At 29.6% G+C, this 23,469-nt stretch overlaps 1 protein-coding gene across 6 annotated transcripts in view; it reads right to left on the minus strand.

The window, feature by feature from the left end:
* LOC144848996 (transcription factor 12-like) overlaps positions 1–23,469 on the minus strand; it is a 90,277-nt gene that overhangs the window by 46,338 nt on the left and 20,470 nt on the right. For 4 of the 6 annotated variants that reach the window (XM_078705956.1, XM_078705961.1, XM_078705950.1 and 1 more), the window contains exons 5-6: positions 13,196–13,287; positions 8,243–8,303 (exon numbers count right to left, since the gene is read on the minus strand). In XM_078705956.1, the coding sequence (XP_078562082.1) occupies positions 8,243–8,303; positions 13,196–13,287 (153 nt within the window). The remainder of the gene's footprint in view (positions 1–8,242; positions 8,304–13,195; positions 13,288–23,469) is intronic. The other 2 variants (XM_078705974.1, XM_078705968.1) reach the window with 2 other exon arrangements.

The following is a 23,469-nucleotide window of genomic DNA, read 5'->3' on the forward strand; positions in this document are numbered from 1 at the left end:
GAATTCCAGTCATAATTTAATAATCAAAATTCAATTTGTAATCAGTTTAGCTTTTATCCGATAATTTAATCGTTTTCATTTTACATGCCATATACAGCGCTGAATGATGAACAAACACTTGACTATTGCTACAGTACAACGCTGCTTAAAATCAATAAATGATTTTCTCTCCATCATTAAGCCTTTCTTGCATAAGTGTGAAAAGCCTACATTTAATAACCAACTCCCTATTGGATTAGAATGGCTAACGACAAGGAGACGTACGCTGTTGAATATCGCAACGAGAACACGCCACTCTGCCACTAATCTATATTAAATTACGATACCGCCGTTTACAATTATCGCTAAAGCGTAGTTCATTAATATAGACATCTTACACTATTATGTAAAATTGCAAAATAATTGTTTGCAATTTAGGAGAAATCAGATTCTAACAAGATGTATTTCACCTTGGTTACGTAAACTAACGAAGAAATTGAGTAAATTACTTTTTACAAAGTATATTAGACATCTGAATGCTCATTGTATAAGGTAAACATATACAAAAATCACTGATTTACCATAAGTTCAAGTGAGAAATACATACACAAATTAAGGAGTGATAGTACAGTAATATTATAACCTCTCATTTAATAACATTATGGATTAAATTTATTAATATTATAAAAGCATCAAACAAAATTATTTATTATTTTATACATCATCTACCAAAACATTTGGCCGACACTTTTGCCATTTACGTTGGAGCACCTTTTATTTGTATATATTTTTTTTTTACCTTTTTAATTTTAGTTTAGGCCTATTCTGTTTTTTTTTAAATGGTTTACTAAATTAACATTTATATACCAGTTTATCTTTTCTTTTTTCCATTTTCTTTTTACATTTAATTAATTAAATTAATTTTATTTATCATAAAAAAATAAAGGATTGACTTGAAAATATTTAGTTATATAATTATGTATTATATAATACTTTTTTAATTTTCTTTTTAAAGTTCAGTAATTAATTAAAATTTATTTATTATTTATATAATATTTTTTTAAATATTAAAATGTATTACCTGCGGAAAGTTAATTGAGCTTAACTGCTACAAATAATCTTGATTGAACATAAATAGTCAAGCTTCCAAACGAATTAACCTTTAAAATCTTTAATAGTGACTCAAATTGGTTTTCGAAAATTAGTAATTATGAGTAATTATCAGAAATTTCACAATTCATTATTAAGATTGTGTAATACGCTGAAGCAGTGTTCAACAAAAGGTAGGTGAAACAGTGCTGAATTAATATCTGTTGAACAAAGGGTAGAGACGAGATAGCCCCGAGGTAAAAAATCGTCATAATTAACGATGCTACTGTAGTCTTACAATAGACATCCAAATCAATAATAAACAATATCAGTTTTTTCACTATCTACACACATACCTGAACTTTTGTTTATTTAATTAAATTCTTGAACGAATTTATTCATACAAAATTAATTTGTTAAAATTATATTACCATTTATTGTACTGTAAGAAAATACTAGAAACAACTTATTTTATAGTTCTAATCATAGAGGTATACTGTATACCTCTAATATGTTCTAATATAATGAATTCAGGTGTATTTATTGTCCAAAAAAAGACAATCAATGATACAAATAGCCAAAAGGCTGAAAATATATGCATTATGTAAAAATGTATCTATAGACAATTAAATATAAAAACATAAAATAAATTATATAATAAATCATTATTAAAAAAAAAAAAGATTATTTACTGTATGTGGTATCAACAACTACTTGTTTGCTCTTATACTTTACTATCCTAGAAAGCTATATTTTATTTTTATTTCATATATGATGCATTATGCTTCTTAGAACAAAGAAATATTAAAAATAATGGTTTATGCATTGCATAAGTTATACGACGACGTTAAGAAGGTTGAAAACATTTTTCGAAAACAAACAAATGAAAAATAATGGTTTTATTGTATTCATTTATTTTAACATCTGGTTCTGAATCATATTGTGCACTTTGCGGAGTTGATTGAAACTGCTGAAGTTTTCACCGCATACCCAAAAATAGTGTCACAGTTGAGCTTCCATACCCGTGGGCTAATTTCCTAACAGTGTTAGCCTAATAACAAAATTTGAGACTTTCACGCTGTGCAGTCAAATTGCTACTTTCACCACCCCATACTACTAGTGTAAACCTCGTCATTACTTCATGTATTTTGATTGGTAGCCGGGTGACTTTTGGGCGGCCATGTGTCAATTCTGGTCAGATCTGTGTTCGTATGTAAAGGCGGCCCCTAGAGAGTGCACTGTTTATCAACGGTGAGGTCTTTGCTCTACTTTGCTTGCCGATATGGTTTTGTTTCAATCACAACATACATTCACCGTAACGGTATTTGGAATGTCCCTCTAGGAACGAAACGTACATTGGATCTCTTTTACCGCTGTTTGCTTCTCAGTCTTTACTATAACCTGAGGGAACTGACAGAAACATTCTCGCATAAAAACAAACGCTGTAGATTGTTTCCACGCACTTATGTCAAAATAATCAGCTACGAACCTATTTTCTAATACCAGTTATTATAATATTCTTATGTCACATGGCAAAATACAGTGGCTGAATACATAATACAAACAATAAGACATATATACAGTCATACATTGTTCAAACAGTGTAACAAAAATAACTATTTGTACATTAATTTATCTAGTAAATATTAATATTCTTTCTCCTTTTCATTTCATAATTATTTTTCCCATATTGTTATATACTATATAAATATTATTTACAACATGTAATTTTGCTAAAATCTTTATATTTTAAAAAGTGCAATTCACCGTTATACTGTACTATATACTTAAGTGAATTTGAAGTTAATAAATATGCGATATTGGACCTGATGACTACACATCCCTAGAGTTGATGGGTGTTGGCGCAATAAACACACCAGTCAACAAAATCAGTCTGTTTAACATGACGAAACAAACAAGGGGAAATATATATTTTAACACTTTACAGGCTGTATTAAGGGGGTGGGGGCAGGGGGGTTGTGATTGTCATGAAATTTTATTTTGTACAGTACCTTCTCACAATCTAACTAATATTTCAAACTTAAACTGCACCGTTTACGGTTATAGTATGTGTATACTTCAATATCTTTTTTATTTATTTAAGCTATATTAATAGTAAGTTACTTTGAATACTATGCCGATATAAACATTATTATTGTTTAGTTCACACTACAGACTATTAAAAGGAAACACTCTATAAAATGTGTCACATTAGGCCTAAATAAATGTAATTATCTGTGTTTGGTGTGGGTGGTTTTATACCTAGAAGGAAACACACAACACAAGATGTTAAATCAGATAACCTATCGTTTTTGCAAGTAAGCATTTCATACGAGAAGACGTACTCAGCTTTATCATTAGAATGTTTATCAAATGGTAATTTCTTCAATTTAAATAGATTAATCTTTAGGAGACTGGGGAAGAGTAAATCTCCCCCGGGTCAATTAAACGTCGACCTGTGCTTGCTACTTGGCCTAAAAAATAATGTTTTTAACACATCCAGGGTTATAAGTCAGATTTGAACAAGCTTACAACGTTGCGATCTGTTATGACGGTAAGGTTTTCAAATCAACGTTGACGTGTATATCCACGTAAGGTGAATCGTCTACAAATTAATGAAAACCTTTACAATTTAATTCAACTATTGGATTTCTTATTTAGACTGATAAGATGAATATAATCGGCTTTCTAATATTAAAGAGCGTGCTTAAATTTGTTGCAAACTGAATTAGTATCAGAATTTATTTCTTTTATTAAAGTCCATTAAATAAATTCATTATTTAATCTGCGTAGTTTTATTGGTTTATAATGTGCAATAATATATATATTTAAACAAATTCTACATTTGGTATCGTTATTTACTAATCTTCTAAAACTTAGACAAGATTTAGAAGACATAATTTAAATTTCTGTGTACAGCCTTTAAATTTAATCTTCCTCTTTTTCCTAAACCTATATCCGTGTTAATTATACTAAACTCTCGCACATAAAAGATCTATATTTTAATTAATGTTTCCTTTATTATTATTTTTATCTTACGAAGAAGAGAAAGTTGGAACGTCATTAGAGATGAGAGGTATTATAGTCGCATCTATCTTTAATTTATCATCTTATTGAGTGCTTGTTTATTTTTGCATGTTAGAAGCATTAACAAATGATAATAAGTTACCTTTTAGAAGTGTTGTAAAAATAAATTGATTATTGTTGAGGTAAAAAGGAATTTAAGGTATGACCACTCATAAAGTTTAAGCGTAATAAATAAGTGCAAAATGGTCAAAGGTCATTCGTTCTATCTATCTATGATCGCTGATCGTGATCTCTTTTTCTTTCTTAAAAATGTTCTGGAATTAAATTAATAATCGCCTTGTATTAAGAACAAGCCATAAAACAAGAAGTTGTTTTTATTGGAAATATAATACAATCCAAATTTAATATTTTAAATCAATCATCAATGTGTCAATGTTAAAATTGAATATAAAATTTACATTAATAAACAATCACACAGCTGATTCATCATATGGTATGCTGAATAAATGAATATATCTATTTATTATAAATTAATATTATTAAACTACTGTATTAATTCTTTACTTTTCCAAACATTCTAAAGTAAAATAATATGTTTTACCAATTATTAATATTACTTAAGCACAGTTTGCACTGCACTGTGTACAAGTTCAAAATTGTTCTGTTAGATGTATCTTAACTGCATGAGGCCAATGAATATTACATGCGTAAATATCAAAGTGCATTAATGAACTGTGGCTATACCAAGCATTATAGGGGTCAAATGTCTACCGGTAGAGGTCATCACTACCGGGTAGAGGTCACCACTACTGGTAGGGTTCACAGTAATACAGCGGTTGTGAAGCTACAACGTAAATCACAACATCATCGGTTCAATCCTTGAAAGATTACATATATTTTTTTAAAGATGTTTTTACCAAATACAATTGGCTATATGGTATAACATCAGTCAACTCACAGACAAAATATCTTGGGTTCAATTCTTCCCAAAATCGCATAATTTGATTGGTTATATACCTAATGGCTAAATAATTTTCTAACTACAGTATTGTTCTAAAATGTCAGTTCTAACCTTCCCTTATAAATATATTAATTAAATGTTCTCACCAATCAAATACTAAATCTTATTCTAAGAAACTGGTTCACTTAAAGTCAGTCCTAGTTGATAAGACAAATTGAAGAAGTATAAATACCACACTATCAAAGTGCGACTGTTTATTCCATTAAATGTAACAGATTAGCAAATCAAATACGTTGGGACGCGTCAATATTCCCTAATTCAAGTTTTGATCAGCATGCGGGCTAGATACAAGGATCAAAAGGACATTCACAACACAAAATAAATATAATTTAACAATAATGTCTTTAACAGGACATATAGGCTACTGTCTATGAAAATGTATCCCATGTTCGAGTATAATCCCACCCCCTAATTTAGACCCAAACACAAGAATTGATTGATAATGCTATATAACCCCACCCTCTAATTTTTGCTAAATTTTATATACAGGTTCCCTGGGACTATATTCCATCATAAATGATATATGGAAAGTGGCCATGTTACTCTGAATTTAATGCAGTTTTCACATTAAAAAAAATACCAGCAAAAATATTTTTTTTATTCGGAGAATGCTGCAATAAAAAAGATATTAAAAATGTAAATAAACTTTTTTATTTGGAACATGCACCATCAGAGAGTCAGCAATTGCCTGTGAAGTAATTGACCTAGAGGTCAAACTGTTGTCCACTTATGTTGCTGGAAATCTTATATTCTGTAGATTTTATCTTAAAAAATTATAATAGCAAATCAGGTCAATAGGTCTTTAGCCTTGTCAATCTATGTTGCAGTAGGGTGCTAACAAGCTTCCAGAACTTATTTTATGGTATTATGTCTTTTAGGCTTGTCCTAAGGGTTTGAATCAAATGCAACAAGCATGGGACTTGCTCAGGCCTCATGGGCTTTCTGTAGGGCCTAAAAACTAAATATCAGCATTAGCGAAGATAAACAACTTTACTTGATATTCTACATTCCTTGAGGGAGATTACTATTTTATATTAAATTTATACCTGTACTAGTAACATTGAACAAAATATCTTGTTTGCTGTTTACACCTTATGGTACTGTAGCATAGTGCCTGCCTTTATCACCAAGCCCCTAGGTTCAATTCTAAATAATTCCAGTTTCTCCACTAAACTGCGACCTATAATTACCTTTCCTATTTGTCTACATTTTGTCTGAATTATACACTCAATATTAATTATTATATGACAAACAAAATACATTGATCTCTGTATCAACATACTACCTATTAACATATGAATTTCCAAAATGCCTGATTCTAATACATTTTTAATATCTCATGAAATAATTTCAGTATTTTGTCTTTGATAATTAGTCAGCCAGCCCAAAGGGCATAGGTCATATAGCCTTCCAGGCAAAGATAACTACAGGCTGTAATTAGATAGGCCTTTACGAACAGCTAAAACGACTGGCTAGAAAAATTGAAACTCGATATCATCGTTCCATGAACGTTTATGATTTATATAATAATATACAAATCAACAAACAATCGTCTCCTATAAATGTTAATATCTTATTATATCATATTTAATGACTAAAGATTAGGAACACACTAAGAATGATCAAGTTCTGTTAGCATTTCTGATTTATATTGCATATTAGTGCTTTCATTGTTTTCTTCGACTTTTCGTATGAGGTCATCCCTTGTGATTAATTGAAAACAGATGATGTTTCTGCCTTGATTTATTCTACGTTTCCTTATAAAACAATTTTATTCTAACAATAAAATATTAAACAATATTCATTTTTTGGGATAGCATTTGATACATGCATTCACAAAATGTATATAATATTGCACAATTGAAATTAGGTTCTAAATTTTTCTTTTAAAATTACTGTAATTTATTTTGCATGTCATTCACAACAACATCTTACAATCTTTCAAGATTAAATATAGTACTTTTGTAAGCAATTATTAGACTACAAAATCTATGCTATGTGGTAAAATTAATTTTACCATTACTCCTTATAAGTCTACAACTACTTTAGGTTTTAAACACCATTCCTGTTTTGTGGATGTAACTGTACTCTAAAGTTAGGGTGGTATTATAATCATTTTGGATGGGTTTATATCTGTATACGTTTTCTAATATAAAGTTACAACTGATCGACAGATCTAGGTTTGACAGTGAAACAAGTTGTAAAAAATAAACATGAACGGACATGAATTACGACATAGAATCGTGAGGTAGAAACCTAAACTTGAATGTTGTCCTTTCAAAATAACCTAAGGGGCAAAGGAACAGCACAAACTTGTTAACCAACGAACAATAGGGATCCTATTACAGTAGGACATCAAAGAAAGGAAGCTAATTACTATGTATCCCATTTTGATATTAATTTAGCCGTTTCTACGCTGTCATGGAGCGTGCGGTTGTGACTGAGAATTGCTCTTGGTCATTCCATGCTGAGGTGCTAGGCCTACACATTCAAGGTTACCTTCTTGTTTTTTCCCAAGGCAGAACACAATAGATTCGACTGGCTGGGTGCCGACAATTTCATCGTGGGAAGTTTCCATTTGAAAACGAGTTCCTCTCATGTAATACTATCTATTGTTCGTATTTTTTAAAAAGTGCAATTGTGAAATGAAATACCAACATGATTAATATACTTCTCTTCCAGGTAGTAACGTTTAAGATTTTCTCACAATCAAAAGTTGTTGAACTTTCTTAACACTGTACTATAATATTCAAAAGTGTAAAAGAGTGTCATAGCCATGAGAAATAATGATCGCGCAAAAAAAAATTTTCTGTTCGGGACACAGGATTGTCTAAGGCCTCTGAGAAAAAATGGTCCAGATAAAACCTTACCAACGGGTACTGGTGACTACGACCCTGTGATATTGTTTATACTACCACAAATTTTGTTTTGTTTTTGTTTATAAAATTGAGAAAATCTTAGGGGGGTGTCAAACGTTTGCAGTCAAGTATGGTTTAATTCAATATTTAGCTGTGAATGATGAAGAATAATACATTGATCATGGGTTCGGTCTGTCAAAATCTGACCAATTGTTCTGGTGGCTACGGCCCTGTGTTACCATAGTAACAGCACACAATCAACACTTACCTGCTACATAGTTGTTACTTTCATTCATTCCTCCTCGTTCACTCATTTCATATTCATAATTCTGAAAATATTAAAAGAAAAAAAAATTCCTTAAAACGTTAAACAATTAAAATTATATAATACTAATAATCTTAAATCAAAATCTTAAAAGTATTTGTTGAAAATAAATTGAGTACAGAAAAATTTGTTTGATGATACAGTGTGGTACCATTAAAGAAATAGTTACCAAATGCAATTATGTAATTTAACTACAATGTAACTACAAATTTAACTATATATAATTTATATAGACCAAAAATCTTAAATATTTCTATCTGACTTTCTAAAATCTTCATAAAAAATTGCAAAAATCTGATAATGAACAATAGATCACAAAATCAATAAAGTTTGTAGCGCATACAGAAATGATAATTACTGATGTAAGGAGAAACTAAGGATAATATTTGTAAGCAAATAAAAGGGACTATAAATATTGATTAAGATAGTATTGAATGCTATCAAATAGAAATCACAGGTAGGATCAAAGAATAAATGAAGACAAGCGATTAGGCGCTTTCTCAAGGGACACGAGTTCAGCAGAAAAATGATAAATTTATTGTCTCGCTATATGGTAATGGCGGAAATCAAATCCGAACGAACCTGTCATTCGTTTCCTGGTGTTAAAGCTTCAAAGGATGTTAGTAGATTCAGGTGATGTAAAATTATCATCGAATTCATATCAAATAAAACTCCAAAACACAAAAAAATACACCTTAAATTTAGCTTATAACCAACTTATTGAAATATCTACTGTATATACAGTATACAATAAATAATTTCTCTTTCATTTACAATTTCTACTGGAAATATTCTAAATAGTACATATTTTATATAATTTTAGACAATTTGCTAAAATAAAACACCAAAATTAACCACAAGACACTGTACTGTATGTTCAAAAAGCATAATAATAATATAGGAAAAGTAAAGTAAAAAAATAAAATGATCTTACACTTACTGTATATAAATAAATACAGAGAATTAGAATTTAATTCGTCAATCTTTGTGATTGAATAACACCTTAAGAAATATCCAATCAATGAATACTACTAAATCTATGCTAAATTAATCAATTTAAATAATCAGTTGCTATTAATCTAATCACTATAAATAAAGTAAAGGCCAATTATACTAAAGCTCTGTCTACCCTATCAAACTTTATGTGACAAAACAATGTGATGTGCCCATATATGGACATGGTGATGTCATATCACTACCATATTTGGGTATATCACACTTTTTTTGTCAAACTAGTTTGATAGTGTACACAGAGCTTAAGTCAGTAAATGAATCCACCACCAACAAACTATCAGCACACAGACATCTAAACAACTCTGTGAATCTTGTTTATTTTAACACCTAAGTGCAAACGATCCTGGCGATTACAGTTTTTATCTGTCAACCAACAAGCTATTATTATCCTGACAGCGTACTTATTAAAAGCCTTTTGTTTTAATGCAATCGCTTTAGGAAGTTGTTGCCAACCATTATATATCTTATATTATCTTGATGATTACTTTTGATATTGCTCAATACCTTTCACTATCATAATCCAAACACAATATCTATTTAACAACTTTTATCACAAGATTTTTATTACATATATTTCAAGTACAAGTAGTTTTGTATGATGAAGAATAAATATTAAATATTTATGGTAAAGAAAAATACAGTATATTTGTAAAGAACTGATTGCTGTTGCTGAGATACTGAGGCTATCTATATTTATATTGGTCATTAAAGATATTTACTTACAGTACTTTTAATTTAGATTAATTCAATGGATCCGTTTGGGCTATCCTGGAAAATCTTTTATTTATTTAAAATGTATTTTTCCTGTGCTGTCAGTGTATATTATGACTTTGTACAGTACTGTATGTATTTAAAACAAATTATTTTATTTTAAAAAATTCTTGAATAAAATTATTGAATATTGGAATATCGAATTATTTGTATAGATACACTTTAAAATTGCTCTCTTGCTTGGAAACAATGTGTAATAACATTGTTTATGTATTATTTACAATTTTAAAGCAAACAAACAATGCCAAACAACAACAAAAAAATCATTTATTTTACATATTTATAAATCCACATCTGTATGGAATAAGTAACAATATAATCCAAAAAGGTGGCATTTGTCAATAAGTAGTATTTTCCCCTCGATGAACACTTTCACTTCCATTTTTATCTGTGGGAATAATCTATCGTGCCAAATTAATTTGCTTCACATAAACTGTCAAATACTTGAATATACTTGTATACTTCACCGGCGCTCACCAACATTTAAACTTTCTATAGCAAATTTGAAACTAAAATTTACATATAGCTATATACTGTACATAAATAGTGGGAAATAGTATTTCATTATGGTATTATTAGAAATCACATATCTATTATTTGCTTAAAATTAAAATTGTATATTATATTATTATAGTACAAACTATAGATGGGGAGGTAGGAGGGACACCTTTATAAGCAAACAAAGGTATCCCTTAATAGTGGTGTCCACTGAATAGGTTGGCCAGTGTTAAAACATGATTTCACCTCATTCATCTTACAGTACGAAAAAAATGTCCCTTTAATAGGTATGTCTCTTGAGTAGAAGTACCCAAACATGGGGTTCTAATATAGGCCTGTATTATTCCTAATGGGTGAATAGCTATGGCGGTATTACTGTACATTGAGATGGTCCAAATAAAGAGGAATTGTTAATGAACTAGAGAATAATTATGGATAAAGTGTTCTCTCATTTCTAATATTGTTATGATTGTCTCAGAAGGGGTTGTGCAAAATACCCAGGTAGTCTCGGTACAAATTTGATAATATTTGTATATTTTGTGAATATACAGTTACTATAATTTAAACTATGATACAGTATCTAAACATCAAAAGGTTTAATAATAAGAAATGTTGAGTCATTAAAATCAATGGACAGATTCCAAGTTTTTTAATTGGAAGTCTACCAAAGTAAAGAAACAATATGCTAATAACGAACTAAACTATTATGTCATCTTGTTCATATTTTAAATGACAATAGTGACGACGCTAATATTGCGTTTTAAAAATTCTCACCATCTAATATTATTACTAATCATTAGATAAGGATATATAAACAACTTCATTCTAGTTAAATGAACAAATACAAGTGGATATTAAATCATAATTAAAATTAATTTGTTTAACAAAGAATTAGACTTCAAAAATATAAATTATATAAGATATTGTTTGTTTATCCTAAAAGGTAAATTCCTTTGACGTCAATGTTATTTATTTATTTTGACGATATATTAAAATTAAAATGTCTGGACATACTTTACAAAGCTGAAATTGGCAGTGAGCCAAGTATACAACCCCGCATTATCATCATTTGGTCATATTTTCAATATTAAAGATATATTGTCCCCCTAAAAAATAGTTTTTTTCCATTTTTTTTTTAATATGCCATTTTAATGTCAAATAAGTAAAATCATTATTTTATTTTTATTTTTTTTATTTAACTTTATTAAAACTGCAAAATGGCCTATTTAGTCTGATTTTATTAATCTTCATTTTTCATGTTTTTGGGGACAATACATCTTTAAGGTAATAAAACTAACTAAAAGTATATACAAATCAACAAGTCACATACCAATGACTAATAATTTAAATAACATTTATTTTACTAACTAACTTTTTTCAAAAATAAAAATATCTACGAGTTTGAATTAGCTATTTGACTAGTAACCAGACAAGTTGAATATACGTTTCAACTTAAGATGAAATAAATAGTGTTGTGACCTCTACCGAAACTCTAGAAACCAATGCGATAAAAAAACCGACTTATTATCAACAGAATAATGAGAATTCACGTCTTATATAACCTTCTGTAAGCCAAAATAGCTCATGGTGATCAGTTTGATTGCATAGTGTAAAGGAGTGCCAAGTAGCGAGATTATTACATGACATGATAAACAAGTTCTATGCGCAACCAACATTACTGTAAGCTCTGTCTACACTATCAAACTTTATGTGACAAAAAAATGTGATATATATGGACAACATGATGATGTCATATCACTATCACTATCATATTTGACCATATCACTACCATCTTTGGCCATATCACTAGGCCTACCATCTTTGGGCATATCACTACCATATATGGGCACAGTTTGATAGTGTAGACAGAGCTTTAAAGAACTACCATTTAAAATTCTCATGAGAAAGTTCATGTTATAAGGTGATTAACTTCCAAAAACTCCGTTATCAAGTGTTATTAATTTCCCTGTTTGAAATTGTCAGCCATATTTATTATGTGTGCAAGTTTTTAAAGTCTTAAATATACGATGCAACTCATGAGGGAATCAGACAAGAGTTCTCAAGGGAGCGGATTTCGAACAAATTTAATCAAAATATTGGGCAGAACTTGTCTGGATCAATAACAGGCTCTAATGTAAAAATTCACTAAAACTGTTTTTAATGGTCGGTAACCTAGCAACAAGCGACTGAACGGGTAATTATTAACCATATTGGGGTAATACCTGGTTAGTATAAATTACATCTAATATATTTTGGGGATCAGTAGTTGGTTTATTACAGAATACTGTAAAATAATAGAAGTTGTCTATGAATTTTTCTACTGACAGCGTTTTGCAGGGGCATCCCACATGGGGGAACCACCATGGGGGAGGGAGAAGGGCATCCCACCATGGGGGCCTGTGGCTCATATACTAAGTCTGGGTCCCCTCTATTTCAAATCCTGGATCTTCCCGTTTTGAGCCACACTTGCATTCATTTGCCACCACATGGGATCAACAAACCCCAATAATTCGGGCAATACGTCCATAATTCGGGCAATACCCCCATAATTCGGGCAATACCCCCATAATTCGGGCAATACCCCCATAATTCCATAATTTTAGTATAACTTACCCTAGATGATTCATAATTTGGACTGGGTCTTGGGCCGTTACTCCATGTTGAACTATTTTCCATTTGTCCTCCTCCTCCACCTCCTCCTCCTCCTACAAAAAGAGATTAAATTCCCGTTTAATAGTCATTATAAAAACGTGATTCTTTTTTTGTTTACTATATTAAAGCATTAATGAAATAAAAAAATGAATGAAATATATAAAAAACACTACTTTATTAATGTATCATTGTATTCAATGATTTAATATCATTTTTACCAATAAATAACATTGTCACCAAAATTATTGTTGACAATAATCAACATAATTGGTGACAAAAATTATCATTGTCACAAATGATTATAATACACATTTAATCTAAGGTCACAAAAATATGATTCAAAACTTATTAAAATGTAACAAAATGCATGTCATGGCAAAGTAAATATATAAATGATATCTTCCTGTCTAAAATGATCAGATTTCATTATAAATTCACAATTTCAGAAAGATATTTTTAAAACTATGACATCGTAATAAATGCAAATAAACATTTTGTTGACTTGCAATTTTGGTTCAATTTTATGATATCATTAAACTACCTACATATAATTATAAAATCTGAGCAATCAATTTATGAAAAGAATTTATAATTATTATTGATTTCTTTAGAAGAGATCAAGAAAACAGATGTTTTTATTATTGACTATGTGATATCTCTACAAATAAGTACATGTGAATCACTACTAGCCAAAATCTTTTGCATATCACCATCGCAAATAACAGAGTATAAAACTGTTTATCCAAAAACTATATAACAACAGTTTATCATCATTCATAATTTATGATATGTGTGTATATTTGCTTTTATTATTTATTCTTTATTTTACATTACTATAATATCTATTATTCTTTGTGATATACAGTATCTATTCAAACTGTTTTATTCATTGTACAAAATACTGTAAAGCAAATTCGAATTTGCTACACATGTATTTTTATTATGGACGTTTTGTGAAGTATACTTTTGGAGTGCATGGATTCCAATTAAAAATCTAGAAACACCTACAGTACACCAATCTATACAACAACAACAAATGTCTTACATTACATTTCTCAGACAATGACACGTTATACATATATGTATACATATGCATATAAACAAAATAATAATTTCAATTAAAATATCTAACAAATACCAAAATTATATAATAATCAAGTAGGTCTTCCCAAACTGCACATATGTTATCTGGTAATTTGATTTTTTAATAGCAAGCCAAACAGATGATACTTTACATTTAATAAAAAACAAAATCCTAAATAATATTGAATAATTTAATTTATAATTGTTAACTTTTTTTTATAGAAATTTTGTTTAAAATCAATAGCTTTTTACATGAAAACGTAATGCTTTGAGGCAACTGGTTTCCAGTCAGTTTTATGGCATTCAAACAAGATATATTAAAACCAGGATTTTATCAACTTGCATGGCTATAAAACAGAGTTCAGAAAGGACCCTGTGAATCCTGTCATCTGTTGGACAACTGTCTGTAAATACAATTCCTCTAGTTACTCTGTGTTAGATTAAGGTTGTTATTTTCGTACTTGTAATTTTACACGTTTGCCAATTAAATCCTAGTATTTGATTCCGATCAGAAATCAATAATTGTACGACTACGATGAACAAAAATTGTCAACAGTTTTGTTTACTGAGACCTTCTCCAAATATTGAACGTAAACTGAGAATTCTTTACAAAACAATTTCCGTAATCAGTACATATTTATTCGTTGAAACAAATCTATGAATTTTTGTCTACCACAAAAACTGACTTTTAACATTAGCAAATTAACAAAATCAGTTTTATTAAATTTATTTTGGTTTATAACCCAACAATATTTACAAAAACAAACATTATTTTAATTTTACATTACTTGAGAAAATGTTTAGTTAAATATGTTTCAATCATACAGTACAATACATTAGAAGAGTATTCATGTTTTTATAGAGTAAAAGGTCACCAATATGACCTTTAACCCTTCCTAAGACAATATCATTCATATTCCAAAATTATCAACAACCCTACCTCTATACAGGATCATTTCAAATAACGAAGGCCACATCGGCCGACTGTTCTCCTTAGAAAAAACTATTCTTAATATTCCACCAATATCAAGTCATTGTCCTCATCTTAAGCTCTTCTCAGTTTTCTAAAACCCCTTGGGGTATCTCTCATCCAATCAGCCAATCACAAGCCATACTTGGTACCAACTATACCATATAAGGCTAGTGTACTTAAAGCCCTCATGCTTTAATAGTTAAGGTCATTACTATACTTATTTCTTCCTCTAAATTGAAATGTGAGAAGCCTAGTGATTTCCATTTTCCTATTTCATTACACTTAAAATTTATTAAACAAATTCAGGATAATTTTTGTTTGTTTGTTTACTGTAGTAAACATACATCATATGAAAACAGGGATAAAAATAAGCCTCATCACACCCCTAATTACAGTAGAATTTTTGTATAGATGATGTATAATGGAAGAATGTTCGTATTTTACCAATTTTATCATATTTTTTATGTATTATTTTGACAAAAAGTCAATTTTCGAGCCAGATTGCTTGACGGAATAAAATGAATTGAATTGATACTGTAGAACTACAGAAATCAAATAAAAAATGATACCAAAATTTAAATATATATATTGGGTTAAATTATCTTCAAATTGCATCGTGCTGTAGTGATATGATACAATATTTTCCAATCCAATTTATTTATTCTACAACAATAGCATTCAACCTCATGTTCCCTCAACTATGTAAAGATATGAGGGATTTTTAAATGGTTGTGACACTTTGGCTATAATAAGCACTAAAACGATTGCAATGAGCAAAATGAATCTCTTCTTGACACCATTTGCAGAAATTAAATTATACCAAGGCAATTTTTCTAATAACTCTGCAGGCTTCATTAAACGCCACACTAATACTAAAATTCCTCCACTGGGAAGAATAAACTGAAACAGGTTATTAAAGTCACGATTCTCATATATAATTCTTACTTCTGAACGGTTATCAGACGATTGGCTAGTGAGTACACTACAGTGTTACACTTCCCCCTTGAGGCACATGCACAACACCTATGAGTGTATTGGCGTTTAATAGCAAGTATTTCATCTTAGGCATACATTCTGTGATCTGTCGATGATGCTGAATATTATCTGTCCTACACACATCACTGACTAACTGTAACTAAATACTCCTGCACCGTCAACATCTGGGTCACAGAACTTTTCCTTCGAGAGAGGAAATCTAGAATCTGTATCAAATTGGACGAACTTTAATAACGTGGAAACTATCCAAATTAATTGGAAATTATTAATGAATAATATTGATTACATTTTGCTTCTTTTAAGATTTTGAAAGAAATGTATTGTAGGCCATCCAATTTTTATTGTCTCATATTTTTCAATTTTTATATTATATATCTTCTACCATATATTATTGTTATGCGTGTTTGATTTGTTATTATACTGTTTGTTGTGATTGTCTATGCTGTTTTTGTTAAAGGACCCCATTTTTTTTCCTTTCGACTTTATGGGCTATCCTTGGTTTCTAATTTAATGTATGCTTGTAAATTAATCCTATATCTAAAATAATCTTATGTTGAAACCAAATAAAATAAAATCAAATCATTTTTATCAAAACCTATTGAGTTATACTGCTGTAACTATAGGTTGTATTTGATTAAGCTTCTCTTGCAAAAAAGACCTACTTTGTTTATTACAGTTATTATATTAGTCATAATAATATGAATTTGAACATCAGAAATGAGGTATACATCAAAGTAATGCATCCTGAATAGTCATAAACGGAAGTATCATCAGGTATTATTATATATATATATATACTCTAAAAAAAAATTATATTTCACTCGCATTTCCTACCAACAAAAGGTAATCAAAATATTAACCGATATAGTACTGTATCTACTTTTCCTATGCAGCATTTAAAGATGTATTGTCACCAAAAACATGAAAAATGATTAATTAAATCAGTTTGACAATTTTTTGCTTTAAGTTACAGTTTCTTCAGGTAAATGTGGATAACTATTATGTTACATTAAAATGGCATATTCAACAAAAATGTTGTTAAAAATTATTTTTTCAGGGGGACAATTATACATCTTCAACATTATTAATATCCATTCTTCCTTTAGTGAATTTATTCCACAGCCTAAACTTTTCACCAAAGTTAATCACATTATATCGAAAAATTACAAAGAAGAGCTGAGAATGAAGAAACCTATAGGTTTGGCTGCTTGATAAAAATTAAATTTGGCTTAATGGTGACCCCACCCAATACAACAACATCAATGTCAATAAATTTAACTATATTTCATTCCTGGATGCAATTGTTTGCTATCCTGACCTACATTCAAATGTGCTGCAGCATCATGCTACATGGCAGTGATCTTCCGGTTTCTTCTTCCCAAGGGAATTTGTAATAGGACAAATTGCCATTCCTAGAAGAATCATGATGGCCATAAACTTTTGAGGCAATTTACTTCCTCAGTTTCGATTCACTAGTTAATTTTAAATAACAGCTAAATAAATTCCTGTTATTTGATTGGATGATTGTGGGTCACATGGCGTGCAATAGTACGATTCATTAGCTAATTCTATATAGGTACTATTAGGTAGGCATTAAAGTCAAGAGATTATTTTAAAATAATAACAGTTGCGTACTTGTTGCTACAGAAAAATTCATTTTAATTTCATAAATATAACGCATCAATTTATAGCATCAAAATTTTGAGGTTTCTGAATATTATAATGCTCTAGTCTTAAATTTGACCTGTTAATTCACATTTTTAGCTTATTAATTTTGCTGCAGCAGTAGATATGGCCTTTGACCCGCTAATTTACATAGCGCATTAACTCATTAGTTTATCATTGCTATAGACTTGATATAAATTACCTTTGACCTGCTAATTTACATAGCGCATTAGCTCATTAGTTTATCATTGCTATAGACTTGATATAAATGACCTTTGACCCGCTAATTTACATAGCGCATTACCTCATTAGTTTATCATTGCTATAGACTATATAAACGGCCTTTGACCCTGCTAATTTGCATAGTTGTAGCACTGCCTGTTTATCAATGCCCAGGTAATGAACCTGAAACACAAAGAAACCTGAGCCTAGGCCATCATCTAATTAAACTGCACTACTACCGATACAATGTTCATTTTGATTACATCACGGACGCTGCTTGATATACAAGAGTTGCTGTTGGCGTCTACTGATTGAATATATACATAATATTTAGATTGTGTTAATCACAAATGATTCTGATTGTTATTAAATTAAATTATAACAGTTTGATTAACAGGTTTTAAAACCAAATTGTCATGATTGAGAAAGCAGTTTATATATCAATCCAATTATGTCAACTTGTCGATAATTGTAAATAATTTATGACGGTTTAATAGAATATAAGATTTCTTATTTAAAGCTATGATTCCTAGTAAACACAAAATGGACTCTTATGTTGTGTGTGCGCCACTTTGTGATATTTGGGAATTTAAAATAAGCCAATTTTGTATTCATAAATTATTAATACATTTTTGTTCTTCAATCCCATTTTGAATTCTCTTTTCTTCCCAAAAAACTCAGTCTATGGCACTATAAATTTACATTTTATGGCTCCATGCTTAGTCCGTTTTCATATTAATTATTCAAATAGAGCTGGTTTAGACTCATTCTTTTTTTTATTTTGCTTGACAGAGATTCTAACAAATTTACAACGATTTTTACAATTTTTAACTCGAACAATAAATAGTGCATTTATGATCATACAGTTAGTGTTCCTAATAACAGTGTCTACATGTTAACTAGGTCAAAAGCAATAGAATGTAATTTTACAATGTAAAACATGTTCTTAAACAAGAGTATAATATAATCCCAGACGATACTACAGCACTGGCAAAACGATAAATTGTTATTAGATATCGTACATCAATTCTCTGTTTTATTCTGTTTCCTCATCACTTTAATTACATTTTCTTAAATATCATTGCCTAAATGGGGACAAGTGAAAAGGTGACGATTTATATAACAGCTTTTGTAGGCCTAGTCAATCTTATAATATAAGATTGACTAGGTAGTATTACAGTATATATATATTATATAGAATGTATTATATTTATAGTAGTTTTATTCAGTAAATAAATTGAATCTTTAAGATTGATATCAACTCTTTGTACTGTAGTCTTTATATTATGATGTCTGTATTTCCAAACGTGCCCATGTGAGAGCAGGGTTACGGGACTAATTATTATCACAGAGGGAGTTCAAACTACGTTTTTTTTAAACATTTATTTCTTTCATTTTAAAATTAAAACATTATAAATTCTGACTTACTGTAGCTATAATTTTTCTAGTTTTTCTATGTAAACCTACTGTAGACACAGAATAGACTTAAAACACAAAAACCTGTGTATTTAAATACTTTTAAATTAAAAAAATTTTGTATTATATTTCTGTTCCTCATCATTCTGCCACTAAAAATTGAATACATAAAGATTTTAAATATATTCACTATATTTGTATTATATTATTAAAAACTTTTTAACTGTACTTGTACTGTTTATATACAATAGTTACCCAAACAATTATTCTACAATTAGTAAAGACATAAATTGATATTCTTCTAAAGTGTACACGTTGGTTAAGAAAGGTCAAAAGAGTAAATAAATAGGTTGTAATTGGACTAATTTAATATGCTATGCCATATTCTAGCAAATTACAGCAAGAATTCAAAACCTCCAAGACATTCATTCACACGCAATAAAAAGTCAACAATACAGAAACTTACCCACAATAAAAAAGCCACAGTACAAAATGTAAAGAAAATCTTAAAGCTCTGTCTACACTATCCAACTTTATGATGTGACAAAAAAATGTGATGTGCCCATATATAGACATGATGATGTCATATCACTACCATATTTGGACATGTCACTACCATATTTGAGCATATCACTACCATTCACACTTTTTTTGGTCAAACTAGTTTGTTAGTGTAGACAGAGCTTTACATTAATTATATGTTTGACATAATCGTTTAGATTAAGTGATTAAAATCAAAGACACAATCTTAATAACATCAATACTTTGCTTTTTAATTATATTACTGTTTGAAATGTATTTAATTGCAGATTTTTAAAGAACTTTTTAAATCAACTTAATCAGTCCTTGGAGCCAGAAAAAGGTTTATCTTTGAAAGCTGTACCAAAGTGGTCTATAATTATAAGACAACAAGTATTGTAGTTTGAAGTGCAGTTTGTGAAACTTACTTTCAAATAATTGTATCTTGAGACAACAAAGTTTTCGGTGAAAAATTATCTCAGTGTCTTTACTGCACGACTATTAAGCACTTTCTTATTGTAACTAAAACAGTGTTCTGGGACAATCAATAGAACAATACAGAAACCCACTAATCCTTTGGTATGTGATTAGGAAAAGAAAAGAAATCTGATGAATAAAAGACGGCATGAGTAGTTAAAATCTATTATTTTCATAACTATCATAATAAGAGGCAATTCACAGAGGTGTGAAGAGGTCCGATAAATGGCTAGTTGGGATTTCAATAGAGGCTATTGAATGCTAGATTTGGGCAATTACAGGTATGCTTTGGCCCCCTGGTGGACAGGTAACAGTGGGCTTTCAACTAAAGGGCATTGACTCATTTAATACTGTGTTCACCTACGCATAAATTTCCCAAGCTTTAAAAATCACAAAGTATATTTCTCTTTCGTTTTCTAAGAAGAAATGGAACAATAATATCCAATAATCTTTCACAATGTTATCGATTAAGAAAAGATAAAGTTTCTAAAGGAAATATAAATGATAAGAATTAATCAGACGTAGATTCAATGGACAATTTCTGTCGTTATTTATTCTCGCATTGTGGGTAGGATTTGTGGTAGGGGGTTAATTGATTGATTAATTGATCACTTTATTTCAGAATAAAAATTCCATATATACAACAAACAATACAAAACTGAAAAATCACACTAAAATAGTATTTTCTCAAATTTAGTGAAGAGATCTGAAGATCGTAACAGGCAGTTTGTAGTACACCTACCTCAACAAGATCATGATAAATGTTGTAAATTGAATTCATGATGACATCATTTTATTTATGAAATTTTACATTTTATATATAGTTGTTGTGTAAGAAGATAGGTATTATATTAATTTAATAAAAAATAACAAAAATATTTAACTGCAAACACCGCACTCAATTAAATTTCCAAAGAATTCAAAAGCGTATTTAAATAAGAAGTAACAAATGTACCCTCATTCTATTGTAAAGATTGACAAAAAAACAAAACAAGCCAACACCTAACATTGTCATACACTCTTCACTTTAACAATGGTACAGTCCAGAATGGGTGGGTATAATTGTCCTAGTGGTTATTGTCCTAGTGGACATTTAAGTTGTAATTTATAATCTAATTTAAATAAATAAAAAACAATTCATAGCTGTGAACATAGTTGAAATATTATATTTTTATACTAACATCCCATTTAAATTAATCATTTGGATCCAGATAAAATTATTAAAATAATTCACAGTGGCTTATTTACATTTTAATTACTATTTTTTTTAAAGAAATCACGTTGATAATTTACTTGAATGAATCTATTCAATCATTGAAATAAGGACAGAATTGCGACTACCTTGATTTTATCCTGTAAAATTAAATATTAATGAAGCAGGTGTTTTATTTGTGTACATTGCTTAAGAGACACAGACATCAAATAATATAACAATGCTCTTCTTATAAATATTGCAGATTCAATTATTTACTCAAATTTCTAAACATATTGAATTTAAAATAGCCGTCTAGATCAATAACAACAATATGAAAAAACACATCTTCCGTTTACACCCTGGAGAAGGCCCCTTACAACAATCTAAAAATCAATGAATATATTGCATTATTTTTATTAAAAGGTCATAGATATTATTAATATGTTAGTGAGTATTATTAAATAATGTCCACAAGTCTTTGCCTTTAGATACAAGCTCTTCGTAATCAGTCTACTTAACAACCATTTTGTCTTATAATTCATCATCTTCTCGGTAATCAATCACGTCTAAATCACGCAAGACGTTTTAAACTCCAGCAAAATAAAGAAACTTTGCGTCGGGGCAAAGCTAAATTAAACATAGCAAATCCGGACGCTAAGCCTTAAGTGCTATTATTTCCATTGGCCTAGAAACCTAAACATATTTTTATAAACTGATGGAAGTTAATACACCCACATATAAAGCTTTGTCTACACTATCAAACTCGTTTGACAAAAATAGTGTGATGTGCCCAAATATGGTAGTGATATGCCCAAATATGGTAGTGATATGACATGTCCATATATGGGCACAACACATTTTTTTGTCACATAAAGTTTGATAGTGTAGACAGAGCTTAAATACTATAAACTGAATACAGTTTATTTTAATAGTTACACACAATGAACGCCTGAAATACCAATAATAACCAAAAATTCACCTACAAAATAGGAATATAGATGAAACAAAACCCTTGTTGCTTAAATGTTTGTTATGAATATGAACTTTGACCTTTTATTAATCAGGGATTTAATATAATTATTCTACTGTGAGCACTCATGTGGAACCAGTCTCGATGCAATGGCCTGAACACTTAATGAGACTTATAACCCTGTGTTTTTATTAATTTTAAAAAAAATACAACCTACGGTATAGTATTATTATTAGTAGTCATATAAATAAAATATACTACTTGTACACAACATCAATATGTAAAGATATTATATATTCATCACATGAATGTCTGTATTTCATCAATATATAGGCCCATACAAACTTAGTCCGTGACCCAAGATTAAAATTCCAAGCATGATAGAACAATTATTTAGTCATTACAGCAACTCGCTGGCTGAAGACAACATCTTCTTAGTACATCACACCGAGATGATCATAACAAAATAATTTACAGTCCAATGGAACAATAAATATCAGACATCTTTATATTTTCATATTGGTGTAACTTTCCCATTTAGAAAACTCTATAAAAATTCTCAAAACGTTAATATTATTCAGGGACAGATCCAGCTTTATAGATTAGGGGGATGGGGAGGGAGAGGCTAAATATTTCATAAATGATAAAAACGATCATTATTTTATTATAGTCATTATTTTATTTTTAAAAGACATGGTTTTTAAATTTTAGGGGGAGGG

Source organism: Antedon bifida, chromosome 1, assembly GCF_963402885.1.
Source record: "Antedon bifida chromosome 1, ecAntBifi1.1, whole genome shotgun sequence".
NCBI lineage: Eukaryota > Metazoa > Echinodermata > Crinoidea > Comatulida > Antedonidae > Antedon > Antedon bifida.